The 14,491-nt window shown below is 41.2% G+C and overlaps 2 protein-coding genes across 4 annotated transcripts in view; both read right to left on the reverse strand.

Moving 5' to 3' along the window:
- Positions 1 to 647: 647 nt before the first annotated feature.
- LOC118404842 lies at positions 648 to 3,168 on the reverse strand. The gene is made up of 4 exons (XM_035804210.1): positions 3,101 to 3,168; positions 2,732 to 2,929; positions 1,437 to 2,446; positions 648 to 1,065 (listed from the first exon to the last, which is right to left on the reverse strand). The coding sequence occupies exons 2-3, from the start codon at positions 2,764 to 2,766 to the stop codon at positions 1,516 to 1,518; spliced, it is 966 nt and encodes a 321-aa protein (XP_035660103.1). The 5' UTR covers positions 2,767 to 2,929; positions 3,101 to 3,168; the 3' UTR covers positions 648 to 1,065; positions 1,437 to 1,515.
- Positions 3,169 to 6,446: 3,278 nt separating this feature from the next.
- Positions 6,447 to 14,491, reverse strand: part of LOC118405106 (solute carrier family 43 member 3-like) — a 10,509-nt gene continuing 2,464 nt past the window's right edge. Inside the window, exons 2-13 of one of the 3 annotated variants that reach the window (XM_035804507.1) lie at positions 13,847 to 14,031; positions 12,941 to 13,119; positions 12,787 to 12,833; positions 12,101 to 12,183; positions 11,607 to 11,699; positions 10,715 to 10,886; positions 9,820 to 10,005; positions 9,253 to 9,360; positions 8,335 to 8,566; positions 7,680 to 7,797; positions 6,974 to 7,146; positions 6,447 to 6,612 (exon numbers count right to left, since the gene is read on the reverse strand). In XM_035804507.1, the coding sequence (XP_035660400.1) occupies positions 6,606 to 6,612; positions 6,974 to 7,146; positions 7,680 to 7,797; positions 8,335 to 8,566; positions 9,253 to 9,360; positions 9,820 to 10,005; positions 10,715 to 10,886; positions 11,607 to 11,699; positions 12,101 to 12,183; positions 12,787 to 12,833; positions 12,941 to 13,119; positions 13,847 to 14,026 (1,578 nt within the window). In that variant the 5' untranslated portion in view covers positions 14,027 to 14,031 and the 3' untranslated portion in view covers positions 6,447 to 6,605. Of the gene's footprint in view, positions 6,613 to 6,865; positions 7,147 to 7,679; positions 7,798 to 8,334; positions 8,567 to 9,252; positions 9,361 to 9,819; positions 10,006 to 10,714; positions 10,887 to 11,606; positions 11,700 to 12,100; positions 12,184 to 12,786; positions 12,834 to 12,940; positions 13,120 to 13,729; positions 13,811 to 13,846; positions 14,032 to 14,491 lie in introns of those variants that run through there. The other 2 variants (XM_035804508.1, XM_035804509.1) reach the window with 2 other exon arrangements.

Below are 14,491 nucleotides of genomic sequence, written 5' to 3' on the forward strand. Positions count from 1 at the left end.
ATGAAAAATTTATGTTTGATAAATTAACTATTTCTAAACAATCCTACAGGTTCACCGTTACCAAAAAGCGGGAAACCAAGCAGAGGTCGGAAGATGGTAGTCGGCCTTATCAGCTCAGACTTTGTTATGTATGATAGGTATGCGGAAGTTGAACTATGAACAGCCATATGCAACCACCAGTACTTGAATGGGACTGTCAGTAACTGAACAGTTAAAGTATTTAGTTAATCACAGTGTTTAACCACATCCTAACATTTAAGGATTACACACTGAAAACAACACCTCAATTTTTCATGGTGATTGACTGCGTTATGAATGAGCGTTGTGCATGTTCAAATATGAAATATTTAAGTAAGCGGTTTTGGGTGGTCAACAAGTTTTGATGTACTTTTAACACAAAAGATGTGGCAAATTTATGGATTTATCCCTGGAAGCAAAAGGCAGAACTCCTCCTAGTTACATTTCATAGTTAAAGTCAAAGATAAGAGATTTCTCATTTGACTGTAACTTTTTTTAACCATATATAAAAGAGTCTGCTTAGAAAGGGACTTGTTGATTTATATACAAACATATGCACACGTTCATGCAGTGACACACACAGGAACACACGCATATATCAGGTTTACATGCTCTTATATCAAGAACCATCTCCTGTGCTGATCACACGAAGTGAACTTTTATTAGCGTTAGATTTCAAGACATATTGCATTAAGGTCAGATACTTCTTATCTAAAAGAAAGAATCAAGGATACCTGATGAAGTTCAAAGTACAAATAATATAGGATATAAAAGGTACTACATGTATAAGACTTTGTCCCATTCTTGTATCATTTAGCAAAACCCATACCTAAACAAAAATATGCCAAAAAGCAATTACTCAAGCAACTAGATATGATTTTGGAAACGGTAAGAAGCTTTAGGTAGAATCCACTACCTTTTGTGGATGCGTCAGTGACACTATTTTCATATTACCTTGACGAAAGGTGGATTCTACCTGAAACATGGGACCTTTTCCATAATGATATCCAGTTGCTCGAGTAATTGCTATTAGGCATATCTTATTACCTGAATCAGGGCTCTAGCCAGGGTCCGTTTTTCCGTCAATTGACGGAAATTTACTGCGTCTGACGGAAAAATTTTAAAAGCAATCCGTCAACCTTGACGGACAAAAATCCTAGGTAGAAGCTACAGGCGGCTTGGGGACGCTGTCCACGGCTGTAAAAGCCACACACTGTTTGTTTTGCTATTGTTATGATTGTTGACAATGTATGTCGGCGCTCTTTCGCATACGATAATCTCATTAAAACCGGTTTTTCAAGGTCTCAATGGCAACATTTACTACTTTGTAGTGTCATAGGGAAAATTGATTTTCACGATTTTCACGACGATTGGAATTGGCTGACAGAAAAAAAATTCGAGCTGGCTAAAGCCCTGACCTGAATGTCTAACTTTCATCGACCTAAACAAAGATGTTGTAAAACAGTCCTGCCCTGCGTTGGCTGTGAGTAGGCCAAGCTATGCCGTACTCTTATCCTGCCGAATTGCATAGGAGGTGATGAGATTTTGTGCTCCCTTTAGAAAGGGTAGGTACAAACGTGCCACAGAGGACAGATTATCAAGTGAATAATATTCCTTATCAGGCAAAGTGGCCTTCAAGTCTCTCCAGGCATCAGCAGACCTGTCATACACATACACCAGATACTTTGTTGATGGTCCTTCTTTGGTAGTATCATAGGTATCAAACAGTACATGCAGCTGGTTGTCAAGTACGAAAAGATACGGCCAGTTACGGGTACGAAGGTTTCCCCGGTCCTGCCAGCCTTGCAGTTTCTTCCACTGGTCTGACTCTGTATCGTACACCATGGTCTGATTGAAGTCACTATCTGTGCAGAAGATCTCTGTTCCCATGGCAACAACTGTGAGGAACGAGTAGCGACTCTCGAGGTTCGGTGGTGTCCGCTCGTGCCAACAGTTCTGACTTGGGTCGTAGCGATACATCGCTGAGGTCATGATGAAATAGAGGTACGGACCACAGGACAATGCGGCGCTGCGATGACAAGTTCTGTGAAGTTGCAGCTGTGAACACTCCTGCCATTGGTCCTTCTGCCGACTGTACTTTTTCATACGGACCAATCCACTGCCTTCTCCTACATTTGCAGAAACGTAATATAAAATCTCATCAACCTCAACAAGGAACTGACTCCACTCAGGACCTGAGGTTTCTCCCTTGAACTTAGATACTGTAGACATACCAGCATCTTCATACACATTGCCTGCATGGTTGTACTTGAACATGGACATCTGACCGGTATCCTCTCGGTCATGTTCCAGAATGTAAATGTTATGATCACTGGTGAAAGCTGCACCAGCGCAATCAGGATAGCCATCATCTTCAGAACTGATGTACTTCCCTTTCTGAGGGTTCATGTAGAGGAGATCGCCTGTCCTGGAGAGGATAAAATAAATCAGAAATTGTCAATGAGACTAGACTGCAAATTCAAACCTTTTTTCTTCAAGAATGAGGCCATTAAATCACAGCATTGAATTGTACCTGTTGCTTACCAAATCTAGTCGCTGGAGAAGTGTTGAAAGTATAAGTTGGACACAGGCGCATAGTATATCTATGTAACTGACACTTTGGAAGTGTGTTTTGCAGGATCACAAAATGTGGAATACCATTATGGCAGGATTGTTACCAATCTAAGCTAAAGAAGGAAGAAGCATTTCATACCCCATATCCGACAGCAGAAGCATTTCCGTTGTCATCCCAAGTCTCGGCTTCAGATTCCTTTTCTTTGCTCTTTTCCTGATGACCTTAGAACTCCCAGGAGACTCCTGGATCAGGGCGTGTTCCAAGATGGCTGCCGTGTCATCTGAGGTCAGCAGGTTGAAGCGGATGTGAGGGAGGATGCTGGGAAGGTGGTGCAGCCTGTGGGGTACACGGTAGGGGTTAAACGTTTTGCCAACTCACAAGTCACTGCAGAGAATTAGAAGGTGAATATCATCGACATACAAGACATCAAACCATACACATTCACACATGCAATTAAGTAGACAGACACAAGACAGACACCCATGTTCAGAACTGAACAATACCTACCTGTCCTCCCTGCTGTGCTGCACCCATTTCACTACAGCCTCCCACACTGTTGTCTCCTTTTCCACATCCAGCTCATCGTGGCTGATGATCTTAGTCAGCTGATTCACACTCAGGCTGCAGAACTCCTCACTGGAGGCAACCTGTGGAGATGCCAAATACATGAATTTCTTCACGTATGGAGATACAGATACATGCATTTACGTACAACTTTTATCAGTGGATTGTAAGAAGTTTTCATCTTTCTTGCAATCAGCTTTTCTCAGTTACTAATAATAATAACTTGATGTGTTTTAAGTGAATGACCATCTCAACCTGATGAAGGTTCTATTTGTTTCTATACTGTGCTGAAATCATACTATCAGGTCTCTATAGAGGCTGTTATGTATATGTATATGAATTTGACACATTAATTTTACTCTTAAAAGACTACCAACCTTCACAAAGTGCTTGCAGATACACTGCAGACAACGCTTCAGGACAATTTCCACAGAGAAGATATCAACAAACTTGTACAGGTCCACACAGGTGCAGCACTCCACATTCATGACCATGTAGCTGCTGCAGGTGTCTCTCACATAGTCCAGTTGGAGGAGGTCAGCTGCCTGGTACAGGGGCTGCACTTTGTCCAGGGACACATGGAGGGTTCCCGAGTAGATGTAACTCAGGATGTCCTCAAACATGGCCACATCCAAACCCTACATGTAGAGTTTGATGTAATGATGAAAAAACTTTACCTCATTTCTGTAAGATCACTAACGTTACAGCACAAAAATTATTATGTTACTAATGTTGTAATGTACGTATAACCCCTATATACACTACTCCAGTCTTTGTCATTATGTCTTGAAAGATAAAACAAGGACCTTCTGACAATGTCCTTGACTCCTTGGTATACATGTAAATCACTACCCAGAAGTATAATTAAAAGTTGACCATTCATCAAAGTCTAAAAACAGTCTTACGTGCCCCGGGATGGCAGCAAAGTTGATATAAAAAGTATAACATAGTAAAAGAGTCTTACATGGGGAGGGGGGCAAGATCACAAATCACAAGAAAGCTTGACTTTACTTGTTGGGAACACAAATTCTCAAACTTTCAGAATTTCTGTAGAATACGTAGTATCTTTTTAAATCCCCTACTTTGTTTTATTTACCCTCAACGTTACACAAACCTACCTGTAAAACAACTGTCTTGTGACGACTTTCCGTCATGTCACTTGTAAACATGGCCCTGAAGTAGGGGCTGGCCGCGGACAGAACAAGCCGATGGCAGGGAAACCGCCGGCCCTCGACTTCAAGGATGACATCCTGAAGTACTCCAGCCTTCTGCAAGTCGCCCACAGTTCCAAGAAACCCGTGCAGATAGCTCTCGTCTTGGTAGGAACGAGGACGAACTGTGCTGTCTTGGGAATCTTTGTGGGCGGATGCCATGTTGATGATGATGGCGGTGCTGTACCTCCCAAAGGGAACTGCTTCCGTACTTTGATTACCCACATAATGTAGCGATATAAGGTAGAGGATCGGGTCTACCAAGGAGTCTACCGACTGCGGGGTATCTTTTACAATAAACCTGGGAGTTAAATGTGGCTCCAAGTTACAAAGAGGAGTTTAATGTTAACGCATAAAATTAGTTTATGGCCCAGCAGCTTTGATGGAAACTGCACCTCTTTAAAACCAGAATATCAACAGTCGTCAGTCAACCAGTCTTTCAAGCTTGAGACAAACGCTTCGTTAATGACAGTACCGTCGTGGATTACTAGTCGGCGCCTCTGTATCACTGAGCTGTTAGATATACATGTAATGATACGTGGCGTTACACAACATACATTGTGCTTTTCAAACACTTAATAGAGAACGATAGACTGCTAAAGGTGTTATCTCACTGTACTTGGAACACCGGCACTGCGGGGTTCGCTCACTGTGTCACTGTTGTGCTATTTTTGGCGACGCCTCAGGGGCAAGCAAAATGGTATATTATTGTGTTCAGTTTGCAAAAATTCTAGGAATTGCACAGGCATTTTTCCACAGGAATGCCAGTCCACAGGCATATGCATGCTTGCAATGTGAGAAGTTAGTCAGGGGAATGGCAGGAATTTGGGTTATGCAAGCTCCCCTGGGTATTTATTTGTCCTAGATAACTGGAGAGTCAGCCACATGTGTTCCACAGGCATGTTTGCAATGTGAGAAGTTAGTCCCAAGGAATTTTAATGGCAGGAATTTGGGTCATGGAAGCTCCAGCCCCCTCCACCATCACTCAAGAGCTCGTTAGTCCAGACTAGTTGACGGTTTGTAACCAAAGAAGATGGCTGTCTCTGTGGTTACAATCCTCAGAGAATTCCTTATGTGTACCTGTTTTCTAAAACAGTGTGCGGCTATCACAATGTTTACTGTTCCGTTACAAGTATAACATTGAATGTTCTTATTTTTAGGAAGGGGTCATGACTACATCAAGTTTCTAGTTGTATATAGACTCCTCTATACCCTTCATACCCCTCTTCAATTACCAAGACAAGCTAGATGTCTCGGAACCCACAGGAGAAATATCTACATGACAGGACTATCCTGTTCACCGTGAAAAAAAAAAAGAATTTCATTATCAGGAACATCCAGTCAATTATTTTTCAGGTTTCATTTGTCTTATGTTCACCTGTCTGAAAAAGACAATCGGCACCATTGCAATAATGTTTTTATTTAAAATCTAGATACTGTGTAATACGTAAAAGTATGACTTATAATAAGAAGACAATAAAATGCACAAAACGCAAGAAAACCCATTCTTTCTCTGAAATTCGTTGAGAAATCTTTCGAACCCCGCAGTGCCACACCGGTGCCCCAAGTGCAGTGAGATACTACCTTAATAGCTCATCCCAACTAGTCTATATGTTGGAGAATGAACAGATACAAAGCCGCCAATCTATTCACATAATGTTTTAATGTAGTATTATTATTATTTGTTGAGTATTTTCTTAAAACCAACCTCCATAGGAGCGACTCACAATCAATATATACGCTATACCACCCCAGATTTATACACAATATAATACAAAGGAGGAGATAGCCCTTACTGTGCACAAAATCATGTAGATACATGAAGGAATGTTTAATCTTAGAACCAGTAACGTGCATGTTACGTTGAACTCAGCATGTTGAGTGGCTATTCATATACCCGTACGTAGGTTATACCACTTGAATCCGTTTGTTTGTTTGTCCGTATTCTTGTGGACCCTACAAAATTCGCTGTATTTGTGTTGTGTCTGTTTAGATTGCTAAATACTGTGTGCAAATACACAAATATATCAAAGAATGTTTACACCTTAGAAAAAATAGTGTAAAGGAAACACAACATGTTGACTTATTCATATCAGTATGTATTCATATATGTAGACAATACATTTGTATACACTTGTCAGATTTTATGTGTTGTTACGAAAGTCGCTGTACATTTGTCAAGTCAATAAAGTTTTCTATTACATAACGTCCGTTTCTAGCTCTGGACTACTCGGAAATCACACCAGGGCTCTAGCCAGCTCGACATTTTTTTCTGTCAGCCAATTCCCATTGTCGCGAAAACACTATTCCAGGAGTTTGAGAGACTGAACTGAGACCTTGAAAAACGGGTTTTAATGAGATTATCGTATGCAAAAGGACACCGACACACATTGTCAACAATCATAACAATAGCAAAACAAACAGTGTGTGGCTTTTACGGTCGTGGACGGCGTCTCTAAGCAGCCTGTAGCTTCCACCAAGGAGCTTTTATCAGATTTTTGTCCGTCAAAGTTGACGGATTGGTTTTAAAATTTTTCCGTCACACGCAGCAAATTTCCGTCAATTGACGGAAAAATGGACGCTGGCTAGAGCCCTGAATCACACACATGTTTCCTTTGGATCAGAAACTTCGAGTTTAAGATGTCCGTTCTCCGATTTCTCCGGCGTAGCTTGCGAAGGATGGCGGCCTTCTTTGGTCGGCCCGGTCCGGCAGTGGTACCTGATGTAGGCGGGGTGGACAAACGTCGCGACGGAAAGCACCAGAACCAAGATGTACACCTGAAGCAGTGAAAAGAAAGTTCAACATGTTATTCTATTTCTCAAAGTTGTCAAAAGATTTGCAGATCATCTGAGTTTCGATAACTTATAAGCATCATCATATGGGTGTGAGATATGGAAAAGTATATATAACAGTCACTTGAAACTTGCTGACGAAAATGCGTGAGCAAAATTGTAGCATAGAGCCAAAATACGTAATTGTTCCGCCCACAAGTGAAGAGAAAACACTATAGTTCATGGGTCATGTGTGAATGCCAAAAAATAACAAACAAAAAAAAGAAGCAAAAATAGATGCTGACTTGAAACCTGAAGAACAACATCACTGGGAAGACCATAGACAACCTTGAAAAGTACAGTCTTGAAAGATGGTCAAAACCTTTTGTGCGCTTGTCATCTCATAATTCTATACCATATAATTGATTTATTCTCCGAGTAGAGGTTTCGGTTGGGGATAACGAGGGAAGACAGACGTCAAATCCCAGCCTAAACCTCTGCTTGGAGACTATTCCTGAATTAGCACATACAATACGTACGTAAAGCGGGCTTCCAGCCGTCTTGATCCAGCCGATGAGCGGGTACTGCAGCAGGCCGACCAGCCCGGCTACCATGTACGACAGCCCGATCAGCCGCCCGAGGTGCCGACCGGGGAATCTGTGAACGTTAGGAATACAAAATACATACATACACACATACATCTGTATCTGTATCTGTATCTATATAGCCGGTATAACCGCCATTCGGCGTAACACACCAGCTAACTCATAATAAACATAGTCACATAGTCGTACTCTATCGAACATTGACAGAGTTACGCTTCCCGTGTGATCTATCAATTATCATTATAGTTAGGTTACTTATTCCTATTACTTAGTCCAGTCTCTGATCCAAGAAAGTTCTTTGAATGTAAGGTATGGACGGCCTATCCTCCTACGCAGCGACATCCAACGGCGAAACCGACTGTCTGGATGTACCCTGCTTTCTCAACCGCCACCCTTAGTTCCTGATCGCGGTCACAAACAATATTTGTTTTATACATCGATAGCTGCGTTCAAGTGGTTCCAAATGTCAGTTTTTTTTACGTACATTTTCTGTTGATATATGAATAATGCACTTGCTTTGTTTTCCATGGACTTACCACCCTAGTAAAACTATCCACGGATAAAACAATTCACATTAGAAGAAGCTTACGAGTTAGCGATGAACGCGGTGTTCCCTCCGTAGATGAACGCCCTGCTGAGGATGTGGAGAACGAAGGTCAGGAACATGTCCGGTGCTGACGTCATCAGCAGGCCTGTACTGGACTCCACAGAGGGCGTGTCCCACACGGACAGTGCGGCGAAGAAGAACACCAACGTGCTGGTCAAACTGGTGATCACGAACACGGGGACCGCCGCACGCCGCCTGCTGGTCCTGGTAGGGCCTGAAACAACACGTAGATAATATTATACAACACGCAGATATTTCCGGATTACTTTCTCAGGGGAGTGAAAGAGTCCATTTACATCAGAACCCATCAACCTTTGCTCAACCAAGACGCGGGCCGATACCGACTTCCAATCACCTTTGACCATTTGCTGACATCACACTTCCAGTCTGGATATGTGACATAGACTTTGGCTATTTCAGTTTGATAAGGATCAGAGGACTGATTGAAAGCTTGTTGGTAAGCGCTATATTTTCTGTACGGATATAAAGTCTAAAGTTATAACATAATGTTGACTACCGTCACAGATAAACTTAAATTTGAGTAACAAACAAATATAATAAACTAACGTCCTCGATTAAACATAACGTATGATTTTAAATTCATAGAAAACTCCATACTGATATTTCTTCGATTCTCCTTTTCATGATAATGAACAGTTGTAAGTATTTTTTTCAGGAGAGGAAGTTCGTTTATGCTTTCGAATACGCATGCGCAGCGACAGGAATTGTGGGTAATACGGCAAAGCTGAAGGCATGGAAAGAGTTCTCGTCTAGAGTCTAGACCATTGTCTCGATATGCATAACGATATCCAGACGTGTTTTGTTTATATCTCCGGGGCCCATGCCTTTGACATATTTCCCACAATTCCTGCGCACTCAGAAGTGTGAAGGGGCCTATACCTCCATACGCATGTCCTCTTAGCCCCAGATCGTAGACGAACCCACAGAGTGGAGACACCAGCACATTGGACACCTGGAAGAATCCAAACACGTCCGTCCAGAAACTCACTGTAAAGGAAAACAGAAACGGGGTTATAGGATAGCTGTATACTGTAGATATGAGCATCTTTTTTCCTTACAAACAATAATAAAGGGCGAACCTAATGGTGTAATATAATTATGTTAATGACCTGGTCCAAAAATCAAGTAGACGTAGGTTTTATTTCTTTTGGGTACTCGCACACAATACTATAGGTGGAGCCTAATGGTATAACTGTTAGTATTGTGTGCGAGAAGCTTGACAAAAGGCTACGGGGAAAAATAAGGCTAATATCAACATCACCTCCGAGTTAAGAAAAACATTACAACTGAAAAATACAAAACAAATACAACAACAATAATAACAAGCAACTCACAGCATGAAATGGCTTGGCTAGTCCAAGATACATGTAGTATAACAAGTTATTGATTGAAGGGTTTAGCAATTAATTTCTTGTTAACTATTAGATGAGTATGCATGATACCCACCCTGTCCGTTGTTATTCCCGGTGACCATGTTGAACCAGATGTTTGCTGTGCCGACTAAGATGATGACGTTCAAGTTCATGACACTCATGTAGGCCAGGTGCAGGAGATACAGGCGTGACGTCACCACCTGTACAAATGTCTCCTCAGTCGGTTCAGCAGATTCACTCTTTTCTTCACTCTTGTTTTCTGTTAACCAAGAATGTTTCAAATTGATACAGTATGTATCGTACGTGTCTCAATGCACACAGGGCTGTGTCATCGTTCTTATATATGTTGCACAGGGTACTAACTACTATGCTTCGGTTACATTTGAAAATATGGTCCCCGTGGGATGCCTGTGGCTACAGGGTTATCTTTGGGCACGCCGGGCCCCTGGATGATTTTAACTCGAAATGATTCTGCTAAAAACGATAAAGTAAACAACAACAAGAAAGCCTAGGCCTGGAATCTCTTGATCAAATTGGATCACAAGTTTGTGCATAAGTCGGCGACACTACAATGAAGGTCAGCCTCATACCACCATATAAAATGGACGTTTTAACCTTGGTATATTGATAACATGTCAACAATATAGTATGCATCTTGGGTGCGTCCCAGATTGGATTTGTATTACCCTTGACTACATGTAAATAATCATGGGAATACGTACCACGCAAGACGCACAAGTAAGACTAAAATTTAAAAAGACACCAAAACACACAAAGACACAGTTTTCATCAAGCAAATTCGTTGAGCGCTCTGTCATTGTTTTACGGATGTTGCGACGCCACCAACGTACCACAGCACAAGTGAGATATCAGCTTAACAATTGTGACAGTGCAAGCTGTTTTAAGATATGGCTACTAGCTAGAGCACTCATTAGATAAACAAAAGAAAGCAATTAAATTTTCAGTACCCTGTTGCAGCTTCTCGGTTTCCTGTGAGTCTTTTCTGGTCTCTTGTTGTGACTCTGGAATGAACTTGCGTCTCGGGAAGAGGGTAAAGGTGGCCATCAGCGAGGGGACACACAGACAGGCGAGGGTGAAACACATGTGTTGGAAGGGCACGCCGAACTGAACGTACAGCAACTGAAATTGAGAAAGAAATACCAAAATTTATATAGAACTTCATTCACATTGTACATTGTGTTTTCTTCCAATATTGCATATAGCCTGGCGGTGTACATTTGGCCACCTGCACCTGGAGTATTAGTTGTTACAGCAAATATGGACCAAATATTAGCTGTTACAGAAAAGATTACACGTTTGCGATAGCAAAACCTGCACTTACAGGTTTGCTAAGCAAAACTCCGTATTGCCTTCGTAAAAAGGCAAATACTGGGAGAAAAATATCCTGTATTTTCTCGAAAATGTTGTCATAGTTTTCTTAAGCTTATCAATTCGGGTTGCGCCCAGCCTACCTTTGTCATATTCGGCTTTGAAGTAAGGAATAATGTGTTCGTCACGTGAACGTCTCCCAATGCTATTTTAATGACGTCATTTCTATGATGTTAACCGTTTAACTGCCAAACCCGGATATATCCGGCACACATATACATGTCCTGTGTGCCGTGCCCGGATATAACCGGGATAGCGTATTCCCCCAAAGTATCAGCTTTGCGCACGTTTAGCACACCAACCCCGAAAGTTAGGGACTTCGGCCTTGTTTGGGGGTTTCTTTTGTGAGGTCAGCGGCCAACCATGGCACTGATAGCATTTTATAGGGCTGAAACTCTGGCAGTTTAAGGGTTTTAACATTCTGGCGGACGCTTTTCCATTGTTTTCTGGTGTAAAACGGGATAAACTCACCTTTTGAACCAGGAAGGTGATGGGAGAGGAGCCGAAGGATCCCGTTATGATAGTGATAACTGTAGACCTCCGCGTTCCAAACAAGTTCCCAACCTTAGAGAGAGTAGATAATTTACATAATTTTGTCAGTTACTGAATGACTTGATAGATGTCAAAACCTAGATCATTTAGATAAAATTCATGATATAATTTCAACTCGTTTCAGTTGTTAACTTTGTTTAGTTTTCATTTAGAACAATTTAAACCATTCATATAAACCAGTTTCGGGGAATAAGGCACGCAAATCCACATTGGTTTTCTAACTCTCTAATTATCATATTGTTTTGCAATTCTTGCATATGTGCAAAACTAAATATACAAAGATTCAAAACCCAACGTTTTTTGGTAAACATCCCTATAAGACGTAGATGATGATTAAAACATCATAAGACGTAGATGCTGTATAAAATTTCTAACATACATATATCAATAGTTACGAATGTTGCGTTACTTACCGTTACGTTAGCGAGAAGGGTGATGTTAGCACACATTCCCACAAGGATCATTCCGGGATACACAAGGTACACATACGGGTACTCTAGTGAAAAAATGAATGAAGGAAGGAAGGAATAGATAAGTAAGCAAAGTATTAGATTCGGACATACATTTTGTCTAGAACCATTCCTCATGGGTCAGCAATACTTAAGAAATGTCTTGCGAAGGGATAACCCTAGCTTGCGAGGACGTACATAGTGCTGTATCGATAACATATTATCGGTTGCTACATTGCCCCCCCCCCCCCCCCTTGAAATTCATATATGTAAGAGAATTCACAATGTAAGAGAACTTTTGTTTTAATGTCTGGAATCTGGATACAGATACTAAATGTATATGATTTTTGTTATTCCGGGTATGAAGATGGTTAAAAATACATTAATAGATCTGCAGAATTAACAAATATAAGTCATTCTACAAACTTGAAGAACTATATATTGACACATTTCTCTCTCTTTTTCTCTCTTCCTCTCTCTCTTCCCTTTCTTTTTTTCTCTCTCTCTTCCTCTCTCTTTCTCTCTCTCAGATCTTTCTCTCTCTCTCTCTTTCTCTCTCTCTCTCTCTCTCTTTCTCTGCTCTCTGTTTCTCTCTCTCTCTCTGTCTCTCTCTCTCTCTCACTCTCTCAATGACAGTTGTAAAGTGTTACCTCTGGTGGAGAATCCCAGTAGCAATCCAGCCGTGGCCATCAGTACGCTTCAAACATAAACAAATCATGTTTGGTTACTACACAGAATAAACAAATCAAACAATAAATAAACAAAGGTTCCTAATTGTCCAGTTTGGCAGTCGGAGCTACATACCTAAAGCATGTCCTTGTCACACGGAGGCCGAAGTAGTCCAGAGCTATCCCAGCAAACAACGAGGCAACTTGACTGGCAACAACGGAAATGGCGAACACTTGCGTCAGAGTCTCATCCTGTTCAAGACATTCTGGGTAACGCGGTGCATCCTGGGTGGACGCGTTCGTCGAAAGTAGAATCTTGAATACAAATGGAAAAGGGTCAAGAGTTTAATTTAGATAGTAGGCCCGTTGAATATTCGTTATGAAGTATCATCGTCATCATCACCATTACAGAAGTACTAGTATACATAACGTAATAAGCAATGACAGGTGTATGTTCACGTGTTTTTTTTCATGGAGCATAAATTGAAAGACTTTGCGACTGGCGGTGACTGTATCATTATTATTAGAATTAAAAGTTGTAATGGACAAATTTCCAAACCGAAGCCTGGTCTGGCTTGGGGAACATCAATAAAATTATATGCAAACCCCAGCGACATTATATACATCTACATGTACCGTACGCAAGAGTATGCCCCATTGCCCTCCGCACTGTTTACAAGTATAGTCCTTTTTACCTGTGTACTACGTTCCATGTTTGCAGATGAGTTGACAACAGATGTCGCTAAATGATATCGATATGACCCCCCCCCCAAAAAAATACACTGTTCAGGATTGTCTTAGTTACCACTAAGAGATTTAATCCTCATTGGCTTACCAGTTTCCTTACCCGTCGACACAACGGGTCGCTGAAATCTCTGCCTCCCCCATCGTTTATGACTGTAGTCTTGCTTACTGTTTTACTTACCTGTGTATTTTGTTGCGTGTTGTTTGCTGATGAGGTGACACAGAGGTTACTGAATTATCTGCCTCTCGGTGACTCCCCATCGTTTATAACTGTAGTCTTGGTTACTGTTGTACTAACCTGTGTGGTTTGTTGCGTGTTGTTTGCTGATGAGGTGACACAAAGGTCACTAAAGTACCCCTCCTGTTTGAGGATGTATACCAGTGATGTCCATCCGTAGATGATGCCAGAAAACAACAACATCTCCAGAACAGAGATGGTCAGGAGCAGGAAACGCTTCTCAAACATCACGGTCGACATTTTGTCTGTAGAATAGAAAATTGATCAGTTGGTTTCTCCACAGGTTTTTGGTGTCCATATGTCATTTCTTTTATTGTCAATATTGTTTCTAACCTTGTATAGTTTAATTCTTTTACTTGTAACAGGATGAGATTTAGGCATTGCCAACCAATATGTTTTTAATGACCATATGCATTCGTTCTTCTTGTCTGCGACGTTGTAAAGATATAAACAGTTTTTTTAAAGTAACAAGTTTCAACATATTAGAGCAGTCCAGTCTACAAGTAGAGAGCTCTTCTTGTCAAAATGGATTTTAAAACATGGTTTTGCATATCAAATGCAAATGCATATATACCATATCCATACACATGAATCCGGATAGCTTACCTGGTCAAAATCAGCTTTTATATACATGTGTATCGGAACAATCGTGAACAAAAAAAAAGAAAAAAAGTGTGCAGATGTTGACACACGGCAGCACCAATC

Source organism: Branchiostoma floridae, chromosome 17 (genome assembly GCF_000003815.2).
Source record: "Branchiostoma floridae strain S238N-H82 chromosome 17, Bfl_VNyyK, whole genome shotgun sequence".
NCBI lineage: Eukaryota > Metazoa > Chordata > Leptocardii > Amphioxiformes > Branchiostomatidae > Branchiostoma > Branchiostoma floridae.